General features: G+C 39.7%; 1 protein-coding gene across 1 annotated transcript; it reads right to left on the bottom strand.

The window, feature by feature from the left end:
• Positions 1-7364: 7364 nt before the first annotated feature.
• KIAA0196 (KIAA0196 ortholog) lies at positions 7365-22448 on the bottom strand (the record flags this gene model as incomplete). Its single annotated transcript, XM_009699910.1, has 20 exons — positions 7365-7749; positions 9029-9116; positions 9390-9543; positions 9949-10045; positions 10172-10301; positions 10781-10884; positions 11961-12040; positions 12149-12251; positions 12994-13156; positions 13554-13678; positions 14387-14566; positions 15226-15327; positions 15984-16064; positions 17520-17660; positions 17771-17881; positions 18589-18664; positions 19304-19470; positions 20116-20228; positions 21348-21477; positions 22321-22448. Coding segments are annotated over 20 exons (2330 nt in total), but the record flags the coding sequence as incomplete, so codon positions are not given.
• Between the last annotated feature and the right edge of the window lie 599 nt (positions 22449-23047).

Here is a 23047-nt window from a genome sequence, read left to right as displayed (position 1 = left end):
TGCTGTAGTGAACAGCAACATGACAGAGTTTGCTGAGATAAAGTTATGCAAGGTACTGAGAAGAAAAGCCAACAGGGTATTGTAAATAGTAACTGAAACCCACTGTGGATATAAATAGGAAAAATAATCCTGATGCTAGAACCCAGCTGTGAGTGTCTTGGAATCACCATGACTGGTCCTCTCCAAACTTCCACTCAGTTTGCAGCAGCCGTCGAAAGGGTAAACAGGGCGTTGGACATTGTTCGTGAGGGGCTAAAGCAAAACCCCACAATTCTGCATGAAATGAGGCTTTGCACCAGGTGATGCATGGCAGAGGAGGAGCGAGCAATGCTTCGGGCAGGGTCACCAGAAGCTGCAGAGTGAAGCGTTGGGCCTTTGCTAGTATTTTCAGAAGTGAAGAGCTGTGTAAGAAGGGGCTTCTGGTATCGCAGCCAGGTTTTAGAGCTGGTCTGCAAGCACAGGTCACCAGGCCAGCCAAACACAACCACCAGCACCATAGGTCAAATACTGAAAAACTCATGGATGTTAAGGCAATAGGCACGTACCTATTGAGCAATTCTGGAGAAGCACCCAGACGACTTAGTGGGGTGTGTTGCATTCTCATAAACAATTTTAAACAGTTCCACCTGTGGTATTACAGTGGCTAATTTATTTTTCTGTGGGAAGGTTTGAGTTCTCTTCAGCTCAACACCTTGTTTACCTGTGGGTCACTCTTATGCAACTACTGCTTTTTTTGAGGTTTCTGTGATGCAGCTAATTTTCTTCAGATGCAGATTCACATTTCTCAGGCAACGGTATCTTAACCCAGGTGTGGGTTTTGATAGCCCTAATATAGGGGCTGATACATCTATGGTCCTGAAAATTTACATTGTCTAGTAAAATTATTGTATGTACAAATACTGACTTCTAACTGCCATCTGTATACTTAGGGCAGTACTGTTGGTGTGCGTTTGACTTCATGGGCTCTTCTAGGCTGCCAGAGCGGGTTCTCCAAGGGCAGGACAGGCAGGGGGAGCTTGCAGAGGGGTGAGGATCCATAGTCCCAGCTGTGGCTTGTTGGCGTGAAGGCTTCACCTACACCAGGAGACACAGCAGGACCATGGCTCTCTGCCCCACTTCACTGGTGGCACTCTGTCCGTGATGGTCTTGGCACAGACCAGCTTCTGCAATCCCAGGGTCCTCCCGGGTGTGATCTGGAGGGGAAGAGGATTAACACGGGGCAGGGATCATTGCCAACAGCGGGTGGATCAGGCTGCCCTGGTTTGGGTGTGAGCCATGCCGTGCCAGGTGATTCCTACATCACAGGGTGAGTTGCGACATGTTTTATGAAGTTGTGGAGTGAATACCGAGATGCTGGACCCAAGCGTCCACGTGGGGGTTCCTAGGCACAGTGCTGAGCCCAGCAACAACTGGTTCATACGCTTTTTGCGTGGGAAGTACGGCATAAACATATCCCTCACCTATATTTCAACATCAATAAAAACCTGCTATTATGGTTTTCGGTTACAAAGCTTTACCACCTTCCTTATGACTGGATATATTTGCTGCCTCTGCATTTTCCATGCCAGGACAGTGGTTGTTTTATCAAGTGCTTTGTCCTTGTGTCTGCTGGAGGAAACTCCTGCAGAAGAGGAAACTGGTAGCAAGAAATTGGTTGCTATTTTGAGAATGTGATGGATGTGCTTTGACCTCGGCTAATTTTTGCCTTGCTTTTTGAAATGTGGATTGAAGTGGTGGGTTGAAATGCATTTTGTTGACAATGATCACATTTCGATCCACATCCTGTTGCAGGCACATAAACCCCTCAAGCATGTGAGATGAGATCCCATCATGGGCTGGAAACCTTCTCGAGTGTCCCTGCCTCCATCTTCTCTTCAGTCCTTATTACCACCTCCAGTAGTCAGAAGCGATTCTATTAACCTTGAGTCTTATACCGCTTTTTCTAGGCGTTTTCTCTTTCAACTGAGAATCAACAGGAGGTGGGAGAAGCTTTGCCACAGGCTGCCTTGAGATGCTGGGGGTCACTTGTGCTCCCTGGTACTTTGCCCCGTGCCAGAAAGCTTTTCTGACCGATGATTGCTGCCTATATTGCGTTTTTCTCCAAGGTCTCCATCTGTCGTGCCATCACCAGGCAGGAATCTGATCCAGTACCCGAGTTTTCAACTCCAGTTGCCTTTATCTCTGCCAGTTGTGAGCTGTAAAGAGGCACTGCTGCGGCTCAGGTTTGGCCGTATGGTAACTCAGTAACCACAGATAATTACACAGTGGTGGAAAACTGGATGTTGGCTTACCATGACTTTCCTTTCTACACAGAGTACACTTGCTAATTGCTATAGAGCATACACAGAGCTGCTCTCTCTCAGAAATGTATTTGGTGTCTGCATTTTTTATCTCCTGCAAACAACATCTGGAAACAGTGCATAGAGATGGTGTTTGCAAGCCCAGCTTGGGGCATTTAAATCAGAGGTCTCTTGTTTTCATGTGCCTGATCACATCAGCATCACCTCGCATCATTCTGCTCCATGTAGTGCCTACACAGTACCTGTCAGCGACTGTATTTGTCACATACCATCTTCATAATCAGGTAAACTAAAGCCTATCAAGTCACATAAATTAAAGCCTATAATCAGATCAATTAAAGCCAGGAAGGCATTTCTCCTCTCAGAATTCTGCATTACCAGTCATCACTGCCCAATGCTGCTAAGAAAACTCTTTCGATGCCCTGGAACAATACTCTGGGGGAGCTGCACACCTGCTTTTAAGGGCCAGCATACCTGTAGAAAGGATTATATTGATTTTATGCAGTTTTATTTGGACAAGTAAATGAAGGTGCTTATTTGCCAAATACAAAATAGAGAAGAACACAGCATTCAAAGGTTTAAAAGACAGAAGCATGCAGAAATGAGATGGTATCTGTATTAGCCTGGTGTACAACATAAGCTTAAAAGCCCTGTGTGATTCAGCCAGTAAGATGCTTGAGGCATCAAAATCTTTTATCCTCATGCAGCCATTGCAGCACTGGGGAGCGTGGCTAGGAGGGAGTCCTGCACCAGGACATGTTTCTTTTTTAATGCTGGAAGAGATTCTTGTCTTGGGTGGAGATGCAAGTAACAGATTCCTCCTGTCCCCAGGAGGGTGTTTCAAATGCCCTGTTAACATGCAGGCTAAATAAATGCAAGCATCCCCTGGGCAGATCTGGGTGTGAGTCTTGTAGTCAGGCTTATTTCAAGCCAGGTAATGAGCTTTCCCGGGCCTGGTTAACCAATTAAGCAATGGATAATGGTGCCGGGAGACAAGACTGTCTGCCGCTGTCAAACTTGAAGTAAATGCAATATATTGGGTCTTTTGTTTCATGCTGGAACGTGAACCAAGAGTTGTATTTTAAACATACCACTAATAACTTGCTCTTAATTCCCACCAATGCTAATGGGAACCAAATAGCTCGCAGCGGAACTGGCTGTAGGGTGAGCTACAACCGCGGCAGCTCTGGTTTCTGGGCAGCAGTGGGAGGTGACCCCCTCACAGGGAGGCTGCTGCTGCTGCTGTCGGCTGTCGGGCGTCCCGGGGACGGGGTTTGCAGTGGCGTGGAGTGGCCGGCACCCTCTGCACGGAGCAGCCATTTCAGTGGCACAAAACAGCCACCTTGTTCCCGAGTCCCTGCTCCAGTGAGGTTTCTTGGGAGACAAGAACGTAGTTTTTTAATTCTTGCGTGATCCTTTATTTTTGCATTATAAGAATTTTATAGATGGAGAATTTGAAGATGGAGGATGTTGTTTGATATTACTTCATTTGTACATAACTGGACTTTCATTGTCTTATTTGTTGCTACATTTTAAAAAATACAAAATGTGAAAGCTAGAAGCCTTGCTTCCTGTGGATTTTAACTTACTTTGATTATGGAAGGAAGAGAAAGTACCATGGGTATAACCAATTGATATCTGCTGGAATCATACCTCTATCATTATTCTAAATATTAATTTTTCTGGTTTTGACTGAAGAGCCACAGGAGTTAAAATTAAGCATCATAATTAAAAATGGCATAAACTGCATTTTGACTTCTGTGGCACGCTACGTACTGGTCAGTTTGTACCTACTTGAAGTGGAAAGGGAATCTGTGCACTGGTACTTTATACCTGGATAAAGCATGAGATGATAATTTCCAGGGAGGAATGCTGGTTAACTCTGGCATCGTGGATACATCTCAGAGCAGATTAGTTTAGAGTCAGGTCTTCATAAAGCATTATTGAGACTTTGGGCATAATACAATGTTTTAAAGAAGAAACGCAGGGATATATTCCCTGCGCAGAAATGCTGTGATGAACTAGAGCACAGAAAAGATGCCTGCCATTACAGGCTACTTGAGCTGCAGAAATTAATTACAAGTATGTTCCTAGTCTGCCTGTGAACTCTGGTTTTCCTTAATAATATCATTATTGATTTTTCTGCTTGCTGAGTCACAGCAGTAGTTTACACTGCCATTGAACTGCCACTGGTAATCTACTTTCCCACCAGGCCCCAGTGTAACTCTTAAACAGGACCTGAAACTTGAAGCTTAATCATAAATAATTGCATTAATAACAAAAGCTCTAATGCGTTAAGAGTTTAAAAATAAATTCAAATGAGGAAAAAATAATTTGACACCAGATTGTATTGTTCCTGTGCTGCTCTTCGCTTTCCTACCCGTTTTGCTTTTCTGGTCTCGCAGGGGAATTATTAAGAGAAGTCATTGTTATGGGGTTAACTAAAAGGGTTTTATTAATGATCAAATGGTAATTAATTGATGACTGAATGAAAATCAAATGGTAATCAAATGCTGATTAAGCAATAATTGAAGGTTAGTTAGTGATTTGATGATGATTTAAATGATGATTTAGATGGTGATTAGACAGCGGTCAAACACTCTACTACTTACTACACTTCTAGTAATAGCTGGATATATAAAAGTCGCTAGCTTAATGTAAAACATCGCTTACTTCGTTATAGATAGCAGATGCTGGGTCGGGGTCTCTCAGCCTGGGGGTGTAACCCAGAGAGGTGTCCCTGCTCAAGAGGAGATCACCGCCCTGCAGCCCTGCTGCTGTACAGGAGAGCTCAATGGGCTCAGGGGGGGCTACAAATTTTTATAGCGTAAAGTGATCGACTCGTAGCCAGCCGAGTGTAGGTGTAGGTGCAGCTGTAGCAGCTTTGATTATGTCTAGTCTCAGCTTGGACCGATACCCTTAACTCCTGGTAGGACGTGGCCCAGACTCCTTGGTTCCTGAGATGATGCACAGTTCTCAAGGTTTGCACAGTAGGGCTGATTTCAGTCAGGCCTTCTTGTCGGTGATGCCTGAACCAAAGCGCTGCTCACCCATGCAGAGTGGGGGCATCCATCACACCTGGAGGGAGACGTGTAGGCCAGAAGGACACTGGTTGTTGGTGGAGAAGCCTGTGCTGTATCTCGGCTGGCACAAACACACCAAAACTCTTGCGTGGGCATGGAGATGGGCGTTGGGCAAGCCTCTGCCTGCTGGAGCAGGAAGGGCTGTACTCCTAACGAAGGCAGCCACTGGTGCAGAATGCAGGAGTTAAAACCCTTCCCCCCCTGAAAGTCAAATTACTGTGACATGGGTTCAGCTTTTGCAAAGGTTGAGTTAGGAATAGGTGAAACGACAACACTCAGCGGCGCTGAACCCCACAGATCAATACTTGGTCCTTCAGCAGAGGAGGACCAGGTTGGGGAACGTATTTAAACAATGTGGGCTTACAGAAGTCCGTGGGAGCTGGTGATGCACCCTTGGGTGCGGGGAGAGCTGGCAGGTGTCAGCGTGAGGCCACTCTCAATTCTTTGTGAATGGTGGTGGTGATCCCGGGGCCTGGACAACAGCAAACATCACTCCTGTCTTCAGGAACAGCAAGGAGGATGAGGGAAGCTGGAGGACGGCCAGCCTCACCACGACCCCTGGGAAGGTGATGGAGCAAATAGACCTGGAAACCATTCCCAAACATACAAAGGACAAGGTAGCTGGGAGTAGTCAGCATCGATTTACAAAAGGAAAACCAAGCTTCACCAGCTGGCTCAAGGGCTGGGCCCAGGGGCTCACGATCAGCTGCACAATGTCCAGCTGGAGGCCAGTCACCAGTGGTGTACCCCTGGGGTTGATACTGGGGCCAGTGTTGTTTAATGTCCTCATTAATGACCTGGGGAATGGGCCCCCAGCATGTTTGCAGGTGATGGGCAGCATCCTTCCACCGCTTCCGCCCTGGACATATTTTGCTGATCCATCCGTAAGCTAGGCGCACCGTCACTGCTCAGGGGGGTGTGCGTACGGCAGGGCTGCCGGAGCCCAGGCAGGGGGTAGCAGCCTTCTTTCACCTTTTCGCCTCAAACTCCAATGCGCAAGATCATGTCCCAAAACGAGGACACCCAGCTCAGAAGGTTTGTGAGGCTGCTTAGGTCCCAGCACAACTGCAGGGCAGACAGTGTGCTGGGCTTGTTCAAAAGCTCTTTTTTCATCTTGCCCCCATACAAACTGGTTCCTCTTTCTCACTGCATTATACAGGGGCCTTAAAACCGGTGCTTAGTGTGGGATAAACTGGTGCCAATACCCCAGTAATCCTACAAGGTGCTGCACAGCAACCTTGGTTTGGGGCTCAGCTGTATGAAGTTTTGTTTCCGTAATCCAGCAGGCTCCTTGCCAGATGATGCCTAAAAATTGCACGTCAAGTGCTCCTACTCGTTTCCCAACCATGCCCTCACACGGGGCCCCCCACACTGCTCAGTGCCTCCCTGCCATCCTGCTGGGCAGGTCCTGTCAGCAGAATGCCATCAATATAAGGGAGTGGGTGACACACTGGGGACAGGCTGCCCTCCTCCTCCAAGGGCTGAGCCACAACCCCGTGACAAATCGTGGGGCTGTGCAGGTATCCCTGAGGCAGCAGCTGGTGCTGTTTGAAGGCTACAGGCTTTGGCGGGGGGGGCGACTCACCCCCCCCTGCCACAAGCTTTGGAATATTGTTGTCCCAGTGATAGAGCCACATCCCCGTCTGGCTTTCCCACAGCACCCCCTAGCAAGAAAATTACGCCAGGTATAAAAGGTTCCATACCAAGACTGAAAGTTATGTGAATAAACACCTTGCTCCCAACATTAGTCATGTTACAGTTGTACTGGAAGAAATATCTGTGCCTCTAAATAGCATGACAGGCCTTTTCAGCTACAGCTATTCAATTATTTTTCTGTCCTTTATAGAGGAAAATTAACTTTTGTAGTACAGAGGCAGACACTACACCTCTTCTCACATTCATTCTCACTAATGGTTCTAACTGACACTTTGGAATCATCAGTCCTGGCAAACTATCCGACACCTTTATTTCCAATTTCATTGTTCATTTGTGATACAAAAGTCAAACTTCCACAAATAGTTCTTCAGAAGAAAAAGCTAAGTGATTTATACATAAACAATTACATACAGCATTTATAATGGCAGTACAAAATGTACACTGTTTGGCTGAGATACAAATTGCGTATCATGCCAAGATTTAAACAGGTGTTAACTATATAGACTAGGGCTGATGGTTACATTTCATAGAGACAGTTGTAAGTACTGCCTTCAAGCACAGAAAAGATAGTTCTGAAATGCGGTACTTGTCTCACCCTCCGTCCCCAACTTCTCGTTTCAGGTTTGGGGGAAAGACTTGGTCCTTCTCTGTATTCACAGAACAGTTCTGAATTCATCAAAAATGAAGCTAGGCACATGGGCTTCAACAACCTGAAGTAAACAGGAAGGTAGAGTTTGGTATTGTCTTCGTCATTTGTTCGTATGCTCTATTCATCCATTAACAAGCATACCTGATCTACGAATCAAGCACACAACACTATTGATCTGAATCACCCTGGCTTTAGGATGCTCTCCTGGATGTGCTCTTGCTTGGTGCACACAGGAAGGAAGGAAGGAAGCCCACGTCAGGCAGGCAAGGCCAGCCCTGAGCTGGGAGGAATTGCCGGGAGCAGAGGTACGGTGTAAGCCTGGAGGAACGCTGACACCCTCCCTCCTGCTTCTCCACATAGCACCAGGCTATGGAAGTGGAAGCTGGCACAGGTACCAGACACTTCAGCTGCAAGACTGACACAAGGACTTTCTACTACAGTGGACGGTGGGCTGGGAAGAAGAGAGAAACTGGAAGAATCTCTCTCTCTCAGTTGTATTAGCTGGGAAATGGCTTATTCAAGCATCATTGAGGTATAGCCTATAGCAAATGGGATTTTGACTTATTTTTAATACCACATATAAATATTATCTTCAAATGCAGTTATGTTGCATTTAACCCTAAAACAAAGTCTTTCTACAAGCCCAGACTTTCAGAACTTCCCTTGCATGTGAAATAAAGCAGCTGCCTGGGAGGCGACGCTTTGGTAGGAAGGGAAGGGAAGGAAATCAAGGACTGGAGATGGTGTTTCACCAAAATTTAGGCTTGCGAATTAACCTTTTGCCCTGCATTTAGGATACTGTGATCTTTATTATTACTTAACTCTGCAACATCTCAGAACTTCTATTTTATTTCCTCCCTTCCCAAAAGCCCCCCAGCAACGTACATGCTCTCTGAAGATTACATGGAACAGACTCTTCTTAAATCTGCACAAAGTTGAAATCCTTTCTATATTTTGTATCCCCAATGTATTTTCTAGAAAACAATTTTTCCGTAAGGATACTATGACTAGTATAGGAATAGTTACACAAAGTATGCAAGTAACTTTTGTACAGAGTAAAAAAATTTATGATGACCCATTCCTATCAGGTAACAGATTTTTCATCTGTATTTCCTTTTGGCAATCTTTTACAGAACATCTGAAAACAGTCAATACTGCTTTTTGGACAAGGTTAACAAGTCCATTATTTTAGGTATTTGATTACAGATGATGCCATGTTCCAGAGTAGATACGTGTGATCAAACTGCTGGTACATAACCACAGCATAAACCAAGATTTAGCTCATCTGAACAGGACTTCTGCTAAGTGCTACATAAGGGAGATGTGGAATTCTTTCTTACCTTTCTTGGTAACTTTGTGTAGCGAATGTAATCTTCCAGGAACATGAGGGAACCCACTACATCAGCAGGCATTTCTGGTATCTTCTGGCTAAAATCAAAACCACCATGAAGATCATACTCCTACTAGCCAATCAGTTATCTGGATAAAATTACATGAAAATGCCAGCCTTCAAATAACAGCGTTTCCACTAGGTACCATGTTATTCCATTACAAAAAGAAATAGTGTTTTAATCTTATATTAGTCAAATATATTATTATTATGTCAAACATACTCTGCTAGAAAAACATAATGATAAAGCAGTGATAATACTACTGAGGCCCTTTTCACTTTTACTTAGAGAAAAAGTAAAACATGGATACCTTGTGCACTGTTCCATTGTTGAACGAATAAACTGACCGATGAGAGCCAGAAATTGTTCTGTGTATCTTGAGTGAAACTGTTTCAACAGGGTAAGGAGTCCCAGAACTAAAGGAAGCCAGTCAATTTGATCAGCTGGCCGCTTGCACACCACTCCTGCACAGAAAAAAACCCAACCCAAACCAACACACGTTTATAAAACAGAACATATTCTTTATAGCAGAGGCAAACTTACATAATATACTCTCATGAGTTCTTTTGCTGTGCCTCCCCTTCTGCCTGCCCATGCATAACAATTAAAAACTAATAAACAACTGCATTTCTTCCATAGCAAATGGCTTAATGGTACTAAGGAACAGGATGGAATGAGCAAGGCAGGAGTTTGGACTCTGTTTCCTACTCCATTATATTTGGCTTCAATATTATAACAAACCTGCTTAGACATGATGGACTAAAGTCAGAAACCAAGTATTTTCTATGCAGATAATTTTACTATCTTCTCTACACTTAATTTCAAATAGGCTTTCATTAGATTGAGACAAACAACAACTTATACAATACCTAAATTTCTGTTGTACTGGAGTTTCGGGAACTGGGAAATGAGAAATAGGAAGTTGACAGTGGGAAAATATGGCAGACGTTTTGTTGTTATGTAGATCTGAGGGGGAGGAAAAAAAAAAAAAAAAGAGACACACAGTTCTTCCACATACTAATTTTTTTCTCAGTTAATAATCCATAAAATAGAAAAAGCAAACTGTACCAAGCACCGAAACGTAAGCCTGACCTTATTTAATGGGTTGTGAATGCCAGCTGCTTCTAAATAAGCTGTGATTTCATACAAGAGAGTGTTGTCTTCTTTAGGATAAGGTAGTGATGGGTTCTGATAATGTGCTTCAATGTCAGCCAGTATTGCTCTAAAAGGAAAATAAATTGATTATATTAAATACTTATTTAAACTATCCCCAAATAAACCTTACACGATGCCCCATGTCATATTAATGTAAAAACTTCAAAGACACAAAACCTGTAAATGGTGACAAGCAAGAATAAACCCTCTTTTTTGGAATATCTTTTTACAAACATCATATTTGTTTCAAAATCAGCACCACATATTTTCACTGTTCTTACTTCTCATCCAAATATGACCTCAAATCCAGGTATAACCAAATGCAATGTAGAAGCTGTGCTGTCCACTAGCATGTTCATACAAATTATTTGCCAAGTTATTTATTTTCAATGTTTCTGTTGGGTTCAAATTCAAGTACTTATCAACAGAAACCTTAATACAATCACACTCCACATTTTGCCATAATTTAGATTTTGAGGATTGCCAAGGTGATAACAATTACATCCCAGTGATACATGCAGCTATTCTGCATGTTTGGCTTCTTACTTGTTGAGATTTTCCAAGGCAGCCGCCAAATGCTTGGAGTCAAACCTGCAGGAATAATTTAATTCATTGGTAATCTGTCGTCTTAAAATCTGCATCTGACCAACCTGTTGAAACAAACAAATAAAGAAAAAAAGAGTGGGGTGTTATACTGAATGCAGTGAAGGAAGAATAACGTCAAACTAAGGAAAAACTTAATGAGTAACAATTTACAGTTAAATAGATTACACAAAGTCCTCATTACACCTAACAGCCTTTGTAGGGCTGCCCAAAGCAGGGACATACACAGTGGCTGAAGCGACTTCCTCATTGTGGTAACAGGGCACCGCTTCAGCCTGCCTGCAGTCAGAAGTGACAGACCCCAAGTGAGCAGTGCAGTCAAAGCAGAGTAGACACAGCACTCAAGATTTACACACAGTTCATGGCAGCAAATACAGGCAGTGTGCAGAGGGCACTAAAAAGGTAATGTATAAAACTCCAGTTACTTGCTTGTTTTTCATCAGTAAATGAAAATGCTTGCAGTCTTCTCCCCACCTGTCTCCAGACCTTAGGGTCAGCAATGGATAAAAACCATATGGATAAAAACCATATGATAAATGGTTGATTATTATAAACCATTATAAATTATGGATAAAAACCATGAGAGGCTTGTTGCAGTCAACCTTCCCCTTCCTTCCCTGACCTTCCCTCTTCCCTTCAGTAACATAAGCAAACATTCACGGCACTGTGAACACTGGTTGCAAAATATTACAGAGACAAGCTATGGGGTAGCTTGTTTAAATCTTCAGCGTGCTAGACTGCCCTCTGTGTGAACAAGGCAAGTTCAGGAAATGCTACCACTCCAAACTTTAGTCTTAGGTACATTATGTTCACACGGCACTGTGGGGAGTCTCAGAGCTCCTGATACTGAGAGCTAACTCAGTCTTCCCAGATCAGGTCTCTAGTGCCAGACTCCATTTTTGGCAAACTATTGCATATGAATCTCAGTGCTAAGCACTTTGTGGAGTGTGAGCTGTCTACACAAATGAAGCTCAGGAGCTCTTGCAAATCCAGGCCTGCTTTACTTGTGATGTTACAGAATTCCCAGGTCAATGTAATACAACATTGTAAAATAAGCAGATTAAACTATATAACCAAAGAGCCTAGAGTGAATTCTGCATATTACTAAGTCACATAAATCTACCTTCATTATGGAGTCTAAATATGCTGTCCAGATCTTCTGAGTTTTTGCAATTGCTGCGGAATAAACCTTGTTTGAATTTGCTGAGAAAAGAAAAAGAGCAAGGCATTAAAAAAAAAGAACAAGAAAGAAGAGAAATGCAAGTGTACAAAGACAATGGCTTTCTTCCATCTTAACCAGTACACACTTACCTATAATTCCTTTTAGAGGACTGACAGCATTCATAAGTGCTTTTAAGGTATCCTGTACTGTCCTGTCACGCAATATATTTTTCTGAAACATACTGAGGAAATTCTAAATAAAAGAAAAAAATAAGTAAAATCCTCACACATGTATTCTATGCTTAATTTTGGTGGTACAAGAGCCACATTTTTTAACAACAATGAAAGAACATTTCAACAGATGAAGAGTTGAGGAATTCTGTAGTTAGACTTTGTGCTTTTCTGAGTTCTGTTAATCAGTGTTAGGACAATTTGCAGATCCCCCTCATCAGTATGTAATACCCACTGTAGACAACTATTAATTCAATTTTTGAGGAAGAACTGTCTTCATCGATACTTATTTTCCTTAAAATCTTTAACCAGGCTAGGACTGGATTCTTTTCAGAAAACAAAAGAACTTGGTTTCACATACAGGTATTAGGGAAAAAGTCATTACATAGAATTGACACCTTATTTATATCATGGTAGACCCAAACAATCTAATTCTTTGTTGATATCTAGACAGAAAAATAGAAGTTGACCTGAGATCAACTTTTAAATATACACAAAGTGTACACCTTCAAAAGGCAGTCCTTGCAAACCACCGTATAATGTAACACGTTACCTGGTGTTACACAGCATCATTTATTCAAGAGTACCAACTTTCATAATTATATCTGTAACTGAAATTCTTACCTTTGGGTTTGAACACACATTTTTCAAATGCTTTTGAATTAAATTTACCATTTCAAAAATTAACAGATTTTTTTATTTCACCAGAAGTTATTAAACAATAAAACCATCATGACCTTGAGAAACCAAAGTTCAAAAATTACCTGCAGCTCCTTTACAATCATGAAACACAGGAGCCTGTCTAAACCATTGAGACCAAAGGTACCTAAAGTATCTTGGATCTCTGAGAAGAGACGACTATTGGTTACTTCCTGATGAGTTTTGACATCATACCAGGTGTTCATTTGGTCAATGTAACACGTGACTCTGAGGAAAAATGAAACAAACAACTACTTCAGAATAAGCTACAGACAGTTCCTGTGATAATCTGAGTAATGAGTTATCTTATTCAGGCAGAGATTAGAAGGACCCTCTAAGTATCTCAGGTGATGTTTAGTTACTCCTCTCTCCGCAAGGGTTCTGTCACCCTTCCCTGGTTTCTCTCTCCTCTGTTTGCTGTTTTCCTTCTTAGACTAAAATCACAACTTTTCTAGAGTAATATTTAAAATGTACAGGATGGATTGGGTAAATTTGTTTTTAGATAAAGATGGTGATATGACAGCTAAGGAAAAACTATTTGTTGTATATTTTGTTTGTATATGGTGGAATTGGAGCAATCCAAAGCATGGTGCTATAACACAAGCTTGTGACAGACAGTACTTACTTTGGGTCTGTGATCCTTAGGATTTCTCTACAAAGCCGACCAATAAATGTTACAGATTCATCCACAGGTGTGAATTTCGGTATAGGAATATGAGTAGACTGGTATATGCTTTGCCAGTCTTGAATCTGAAAAGTAAGTTTTAGAGTAATTTGCAGTGTTACCATTGCATGTTTTTAGTTTGCTTAGAAATTTTATTCCTTTTGTTTAATTTAAAAGTAGTACGCTGCAAAATGATCTTGTAAATTACACACAGGAGAACACTATAAAAACACAATAAAGCAAAGAGATGAATTGAGTCCTATGACAAAAAGCAAGCAGAAGGTAAGCGTGGAGGTTGAGAGAACTACCTACACTCCCAGTGAGAATTTCATCTGGTCTTTTCTCAGTAAGACAAGCCAACGTTTTGTTAGCTAAATTTAAGATCTATTCACTCCACCACTTGTTCAATATCACAAAAAGCGCTGGTAACTGCCGCAAACTTTCTAAGCTTGCATTCTCATAACTAACAGTAGATACAGAGAGAACTACTGTGATTCAGTAATTATTTTCTGTTTTCTTTGAGAATGAGAGGAAGGATATTGATCACTGGCAAGAGATATTAGAACATTCTGTACTTTGTTCTTCTTACGTACAACTAATGCAGTAGGGATGCTGAAATAATTCAGAAAATGCTAGGGGCAGATGTTTTACACAGTAGTTAGCACATGCAGTTGAAGGCACAATAGTATGGACTGTGCACAATGGGCTACATATGCTGCATCATTCACAAGCTTTCACATCCAAATATAAAGACATTTATCAACTTTTTACTGGTTCTTGTTTCTGATTAGCACCTTTGTTCTTAAGAAGTTATTGCATTCCTGTTCCACGTTGTAGTTAATAATACGAGACACTTCCTCTTGCCAAATTTTTAAACCATATATGTTGACATAATCCTGGATATATTCAAACGATCGATGGAACCCATCCATTGTAGCTGCCATTTCTTTCAATCTGGGCATCAGTTCACTTGGCTACAGATGAAAAAACAAACAGACAGACAAACCCCTGTGAACAGGTACAATACAAAGAAAACATAAAACGCTTCTAAATGCCTTTCCACAACAACCTCTAGAGGATTTCACTATGCTCCAGCCAGAACCGAAAAGCACTGAGAAATTTATCACAGGTTGTTTGGTATCTGAAGTAATTCTTACTAAGTATTTTTTCCTCCTGCTTCTAATGTTTATTTTAGGCTTCAGTGGTACTATTGATTCATCTGGGAGACTCAAGAATCTGGACAGGATCAAAGCAAGGAGTCACACTCCTTATTCTCTCATTGCCTTTCTATGTTTACCTGGCTTATACTTATGATGTCTTGTCATCAGTTGTCACAGACAAAGACAGAACTGTGAACTCAGAATTGATAGCAATAGAATATGGCAATAGAAAATGGCAATAGAATAAAAATATGTTTTGAATTATATGTACTGTTAGCAGTTTATAAACTCATTTTAACATCAAATAAGGTATTTCAAATAACCTTTAGGAAGTTCAAAAAAATGTACTTACTTACAGAAAGGAAATCTGCACAGAAAAGTACGAATTATTTTCTAGATGGTAGTATAATAAAAGAGGTCCCAGCAAACCCAAGATACATAAAAAAATCAAATCAAATCAAACTGTTACACACCTTGGCTCTAGGATTAAAGATGAGTCCCCTGTGAAGAGCTAAGGCTACCCGTTTTACCAGCTCCTTCCTTATTCCATCCTCCAGTAACTGTTTTGGGTCCACCTAAGTAGAAGAAACATTTTTTTCTTAAAGTCAGAAAGGTATAAAAAAAATATGAAGGATTTAGTTTGTACCAAGAAAGACATTAAATACTTATGATGAATTGGAAAGCACTGCTAACAGATGCACTTTCCTACTAGTGCTTGTCTAAAGAATAAATATTTAAATACTTCTACTAGATAATAAATGATTTCTTTAAGTTGAGTGGCAAAAGTTTGTAGTTCCCATATTCAACTTTTGTTCATGATCCATTAAGAATGTTGTACAATTAGAAAAAGTCAGTATGCATTAGGAAGTGTATATGTCTTCAAGAATACTTTCTCCTGAAAGAGGTATCTTAATGTAGGAAGTGCAGTCTTTGCCAATGGAAGAAACAGCTGTTCAGAAAAGCTTACCAGTAGGGAAAAAAGATCCAAAGATCATCAATTAAGGTTGATGAATCTATTTACAATGAGGACTGTGGGTTCCTAACAACCTTAAATAATAGGGTTCTTATCTGGACGCAAGTTAGGCATCACCGTTTGAAAATTTGTATGTGAACTTACTTTTTCTTGTCTTTTTCTCTTTCCTCAAGGTCTTGCTTAATGTGCTGAAATATCTGTGCTAAAGTGTTAATTGCCACCAAATTACCTTTTCCTACTGGAATAATGGAACATTACCTTGATGATACCAACTAAAGTAGTTTTCATCATGAGGATACCTTCAGTGAAGATTGAAATTGCGTGGGTTAGCTTGGCAACCTTTAACAGAAAGAGAAAATACAATTTACTGAAGTGATTCAATAGACTCAAATAATTACTCTAAAAAGATATACACCTTTCCCAGCGGTAGCTTCCTGTTTTAAAGTAGTTTGCACTGATATACTTTCAATTTTACATTTTGTTCTAGACTTACTTGTAGTACAATAACTATCTTTCTTAATTAGATAAATATAGGTGTGTTACCAGTAGGAAAGAACAGGTACCTCTCAGAGGCTTCACAGAGATTACGGGAAGAAAGACTTAGTCAGCTCTATGACATATGTACAAAATATCATGGACAAAAATCTAAACTGGTACCTTTGAGCAGGCTAGGGACACAGATTGAAGTAGTTATTCCGTAATAAAGCCTGCTGCCAGCAATGAGTCCACTTCAATATTTCCACTGATTTAATACCATAGCACATTCACCTAAGCTTTAAATTAGTAGTTGAGTGTCCTTATGCTCAGAGTTCAGACAAGCCAGTCTTTTGCCTTTTAAGACATTTACAATATAGAGACAACACAGTTCAGACTTACAGCTCTACAGAAATCAAAAGTCAAAAGCTTTTGTGTAAGATAAATAGTTTCCCCTTTACCTCCTCAAAATAAAAGAAATATTACTGAATACTGCCTCCTCCTCTATTCCTACCCGCACACAAAATAAACTGACTTTACAAACTTAAATGGGGGAGTCTAAACCTAGTGTTCGGGTCTGAACATCAGCTTAATCAGAGACCACTGCTTGCTTGTGTAAAACACCTAACAAGTGAGCACTTTGGCAAAAACTGCTGGAAAAAGTTGGCATCTTAACTGATAATTGGAGATATATTCTTAAAGAGTTATTGGTATACTCTGGTTTTTGCTCCTCATCTTCCTCTACTAAAAATAAAACCAAGTAACTTTAATGTTTTCTCACTCTTCCAGACTGATAACGGGGCAGGAAAAAACCCACAGACAAGAAGCCCATAAGAAATAGCAACTTTATCTGAACAAATCAATGTGCCTCCATCCTATCTTCACATTCGAGGGGAGCAAAAAGCTTAACCCTGATGGCTTATTCAGTCTTCAACCACCTTCTCCTGGAACAAGCATTCCAAATGCGGAGGGCTTCATGTTCAGAACTTCAGACTCGGGTTTTTAAGGATTCTCCTCCCCACCACCTCCAACAAATCCAAAACTCTTTACGCTCATTTATAAATATATTTCATTTTCCTCTCCTTTTCTACAAGATCAAAAGTTTCAACTTTTACAAATAGAGAGCAAAAGTTACTCATCTGTCCTCAGGAAACCTGAGGTATACTCACAGTAACACTAGTCAATTTTAATTCTTACTGAGTCAACAAATCCAACTTCACTGCTAAAGTATAACTCTGTGGAGCTTTATCTATTTAAACTTAGGATGAAGTTGGCCACCTATAAGGTATGCTTTTTCAGAATTCCCTATTATAACTGCACCTCATATCGTGGTCCAAGCTGAGCATAATCTCGTAGCTTGTCCTTATCAAGGCGAGTAGGCACTTCAATAATATCATGAGTCTGAAGCTTTATAATTTTGAGAAGAGATGTAAACATGCTTTCTGGAATTATCTGTAGAACCTTTGTAAATGAGACAAGAAAAAGACACAGTCAGTATATTCTATTTTAAAAAAAAAATCTTCAATTAAGTAATTAGAGAACAAGACAATTACGCCTCTTCAAATGCCTACCTTTCTTACGTAGGAGACCAACTCGCCAGAATAATACTGTGATACACTGAGAAGATCAGGACTATTTGCTTGATTGATGCGGAGAAGTGGCAAGTCAAGAGCAGAAGCAAGCTAGAAATAAGTTAATATTTTAACTTCATATGTCTGTTTTTCTAACATAAACTATATATTTGAATTCTCTTGCTTAGGTTCTTAACCTACAACCCAAAGCACTAGATTCTTCCTAAAGAGCAGTGTTACAACATCAGGTTTGCAATAGAAAAAAAATAAATTGTTAAACGTCACGAAAGTCCAACAGTCTATAAGGTTACATTCCCCTTATTCTTTTTAAATCTTAATAGTTGCATGAGATGTTTTTTCATTGTAATTTTACACTCTCCCTCATGCTATTTCCCATTCTTATTTCTACAGAAAATATTTTCATCTTATGCCTGATCTTCATCATGACAGACAACGGGCATAGCCAACGTAACTTCTGTAATTCCTTCAGCCTCCTCTGATACATATGCAGAGGATCCCATCTATGCACCAATGTCTCCAGCAAGTAACTGTAATGGGTAGAGGCTGGATGATGAGACCTATTTGCCTAAGAGCAGTAATATAACTGGTTGCATAAAAAAACATGCATAACTTGTTTTTTTCTTTATAAGTAACCCTAACCTTGAATTACTTTAATACAGTTTAAAAAATCTGGTTATAGAAAATGTTGGTAAGAGGAAGTTTTGGCTCTTTTGTGACTTCACAGCCTTAAGACCTATTTAACAAAAGGTTTGGTTGACCTGCAGCATTCAAGTACACTCACTGTTGTTCATACTTACTTTTAGGAACGTGGCTCTGAGTTTAGTTACCATAGATGGACTAACTCTTATGCTTTCCTGCATAATAGATGTAAAGCTAGGGTAGGAAACAAACAAAACAAATCAGCTTCTTCCCCTGAAACTCTTTATTTTCAACTGATAAATCATATGTCACCAGCACCAGTCTGATCTAGAAATGGCACAGGAGATCACTAAAGAACTATGCTAAAGAAAGACTTTGGCCTGAGGAGATATTGGTTAGAAAAACCTGTATGATAAAGGAGTAGGTGGGAAAAAAGCAGAGGACATCAGGGAGCTTTAATAACCAAGGCAATGAAGAAGCAGCTCAGCAAAATCATACCATGGAAAAGGAGTTCTCTAACATTTGTCTTTCCTTGTTTGTTTTTGGTTGAAATAGAAACTCCAGTATTTTCGAGAACACTTAACTAGACTAAATGCTGGAGACAGAAGCTTAACAAAATTGTTACAGTTAGAACAGGATAGACAATAAAAAGTTACAGTATCACTTAACCCACAGCTAACAACATGACAAGGATGGCTGTTAATTCTTATTCAAGTTGTTGAGAGCTAAATATACTCAACCACTCACAGAACAAGGCTTCAACACTGTTTTTAAATTGGAAAGTTCATAATATTTATAATATTTATGCATGTTATTTCCCACAAGTTTCACAAATGATGACTGACTTGGAAAAAAAAGCTCGTGCTAAGATACCTGTCAATTAATTGCCAAGCATAAGAAAGATCACCAACTATCTGCATGGTGATCAAGACCTCTTCTTTAATGTTGATAGTTCGGATCATCTGATGGAGAAATTTGCGGGTGTCAGCCAGAAACTGGCAAACTTGCAGGTTAGTTTCCAGCTGGTGAAACTCTTGGACCTATATTTAAAAAACAAACAAACAAACCAACCCCATAAAACAACTTTTTTTTTTTTTTTTCCCTGTTCATCTTTAAGGACAGCAATACAAATAGAATCATTTAACTAACATGTTTCTTCAGGATGTTATTACAGTAAGACACTGAACAAATCCTGGCCTACTTTAGAGTGCATTAAATAATAAATTTCACAGTTACTCGAGGAGGTGTACTGTAAAACACCATACTGAGTATTCTTTTTATACCCTGGAAGCAGAAGAAATGTACACAAAACAAATATGGATATTTTTATTCTGCCTTTCAAGGTGCTCTCTCCAGCTTCAAATGAATTTATTTTCAGAAGTTCTAATAAAATGAGTAATGTCATCAAATAATGTTTAACACCGAATTAATTTATTCGAAAAACCCTACTAACCCTCAGCTACAGGTGGCATGATTTTTCACGCTATAGCCCTTATTTTACAATCACAAGGTCTGTAAGCAAGTCCTGCTTACTATATATATAAAACTGCAAAGATCTAAAGACTTCAACAATTGTTAAAATGCAGATCTGTTTTGTAACTCATCTATTGGAAGTCAGTGCACGTGTATCAAATGCTGTTTTTCAAAAAGACAAGGTCATTTATCTCAAAATTTCTTTGCCATACCTCCTCCAATGCCTGTATTAGCTGCACAGTTTTTCTGCCTGCTGCAGTGGAATCATCGTAGTTTAGAGACATTATTTGCTTGGAGATTTCTCTGAACCAAGCCTGAAGGTTTTCTGTGTAAGTACAAGAAAAATTTAATCAAATCCTTGCATGTATGATAAGCAACAAAGACACAGGGAACTTGCTAGTCAATACAAACAAAGTATATAACAAGCTATACATGTAGGAGATTATTTTAAAAGTTTCTGTCTTATTCTTACATTTCTAGTCTTTCGACATGTTGACTTGTAAAGTGGCAAACGCTCAGGTAAGTTTCACATACAACATTAAAACAACCAACTACCAAAACAAATGGACATTATAAAATCTATACAAAGATGATAAAGCCCTTCAAATCGTAAATCTGTGTTTTAAAATGTTTTAAAATGTTAATTGCCTTGGCAGCTGCAATTTCTATGTTTTAGCTACATGTTTGCTGACATCAAAAAGATACAGGGACATACTTCAGTAAGGTAATTCTGCTTTTAAGTGGAATCGAGTAAGAAAATTGCCTGCATTCTAAGCCTTGTTGTTGTGGATTGATCACAAACATTGCCCTGACATTGACACTTATGCATATCAGTGTTCTGATCAAATGAAAGAGTGATTTACAATTCTTATTCTTACACCAGTTCAAGGAAAAAAAAAAAGATGTTTCAAAAAACAGAGGAAGAAATTTGGAAATAAATACAGATTCAACACTTTTAAGTCCTTGGAGAACTTGGAGAATACCACTCAGTGTAGAAGAGAAGTAAAAGAAGGTTTGAAAAAATGCTGATAGAACTGAAATCTGGGTTACAACTTTAATGAGAGGAGAAGTTAAACCATCCCCATATTTAATGGGCATGATCTTCGCACTGCTTTGTACATAGAACACAGTAACATGAACTCCATTACACACAGAAAAGTGAGCTAGCATTTCATAGTCTTACCTGGCCTATCTAAATAAAGTGATAAAAAATGTTTTTAAAAATATGGCCATGTAAATATTAGGTACCTAAATACGGCTCACATATGGAATATATGCAGGAAACCTAAACAAGACAGCATGTAAGAGACCTCTGTGGCAGCTAAGGGACATGACAGTTTTCCCTATTATCAGTATTAGCCTCATGTATTTTCTTTTGGTATCAGCTTAGAAATAAAAAACAAAATTACTTTTTTCCCCCCACAGTTTAGTTTTTAAGAATTACCATTTTTCTCCACTCTAGTAAGAGGTTTAACTCCTGAGAAGACGTCAGCAAGCTCAGTCATCCTTTCAGATCCCTCTTTTTTATAGTTCTCCCATTTTGTTTGTTTTTCTGACAGCATCTGCTTGAACATCTATTGAAAAACAAAGCATTTGGTTTAGAAAACTGGCAAGAAGGCATACTACAATAGATGAAATAAAATAGTGAAAACAGATGGAACTGACTTACAGTGATTACTATGTAACTTCAAGATCTTGCCGGAATATTAAATAAAAAATTAAAAATATTAAGAAATACAGTCAGTGTGATGGCAGATATTTACCGAATTTAAAAAAAACAGCATGATGCAGATATTGTTGATTTTCAGTCACTTGTAAAAATATCTAGTAACTTTTTAAACTTAGAGATCCTAGAAGACTCTGGTCTACTGTGACTTATACTTCACATAGTCATTTCAGCGTATGCACAGAAACCTAATTCAAAAAAGCATGTATGTGAAGTTAAGCATACCCTTAAATATTCTACCAGGTTAGTATGAGAGCATTAATGGGGAATCTTTTAGACATGGCAGAACTTCATATATAGGTGTAGGAGTTTTCTTATCAGCTTATCCTCAATATACATAGGCTTTCATCTCTGTTTAAAAGCCTGAAAAAGAGAAGTATGGCAGGATAAAAACTTATGCAGCTTCCTCAACAGATTTTACTATGCCTGTTATCAAGATGTTCATGCAAAATTCTGAGTAAATATAAATAGGCTGGGTAAGAATGAAAACCGCCAATTATTGACAAGACTGCAAAAGTCACTTCCAAGCAACAGTAATTTGTAATCTTCTACAGAAAGCTCACATTTAACATAAAGAATGATTATTTTCATTTGTAAGTGGACTGTGTGGTAAACGTACTACTACTATTCAAGCCTTCAGCTCTGTTCTGCCATTCAGGGGAAAACGCTGAAGAAGGCAGCAGCACATTACCTCTTTCAAAATGAATTCAAATTGAGCCGTATCCAGAAGAAGCTGGAAAAGGATCCTGGGATTGTACCTTGAATCTGCTAGAATTTGATCCTTTATCTGGCGGAGACGTTTGTTATTTGGATCACAAGCTGAAAACGGAAAGACAACATTTCTCCGCTGTTACAGAATTTGGCCAAGCTTTTCAATCTTTGTAAATAGGCTCTTTTTTAATAGCCTGAAAGCAAAAACATATTGCTGTGATATGTAACTCCCCACTTGTTCTCCATTTACGTGAGTCTCACTACCCTTGTACAACCCCTTCCTTAGAATAGGAAATAATTAAGGTTTCTGAGGTGTTTCAGCCTTCTTCAAACTCTTCTGTGGACTTCTGCAAACTACATGTGAATTTAGTCTACCTGACTGAGAAGTCCAGAGATCAACATTTCTAAAAACGATACAGAAAAGGCATGGAGGTGTAACAGAAGCTCTCACATACCAAGAAGCCTCAAAGACAGCACAAACATTCAACCAAGAGAATTTCTAAACAGGTAAGTTTACAGACCCAAACTCACATCAGACATTATTCAACAGTTTCAGTTGAATTTCAGTTCAACAGAATAAAAACTTTGGTTTTAAACTATTAATTGCTGCAATATTAAGAAGTCGGCTACTGCTTTCCTTTTAGCACTAGGTAAAACTTTCAGAATGATGCTTTAAGTGATATGCCATCCAGAGGGACCTTGGCAGG

This window comes from Cariama cristata, unplaced genomic scaffold, assembly GCF_000690535.1.
Source record: "Cariama cristata isolate BGI_N322 unplaced genomic scaffold, ASM69053v1 scaffold7325, whole genome shotgun sequence".
In the NCBI taxonomy this organism is placed as follows: Eukaryota; Metazoa; Chordata; class Aves; order Cariamiformes; family Cariamidae; genus Cariama; species Cariama cristata.
Note: the sequence above shows the minus strand (reverse complement) of the source record. Positions and strands in the feature narration are given on the sequence as shown.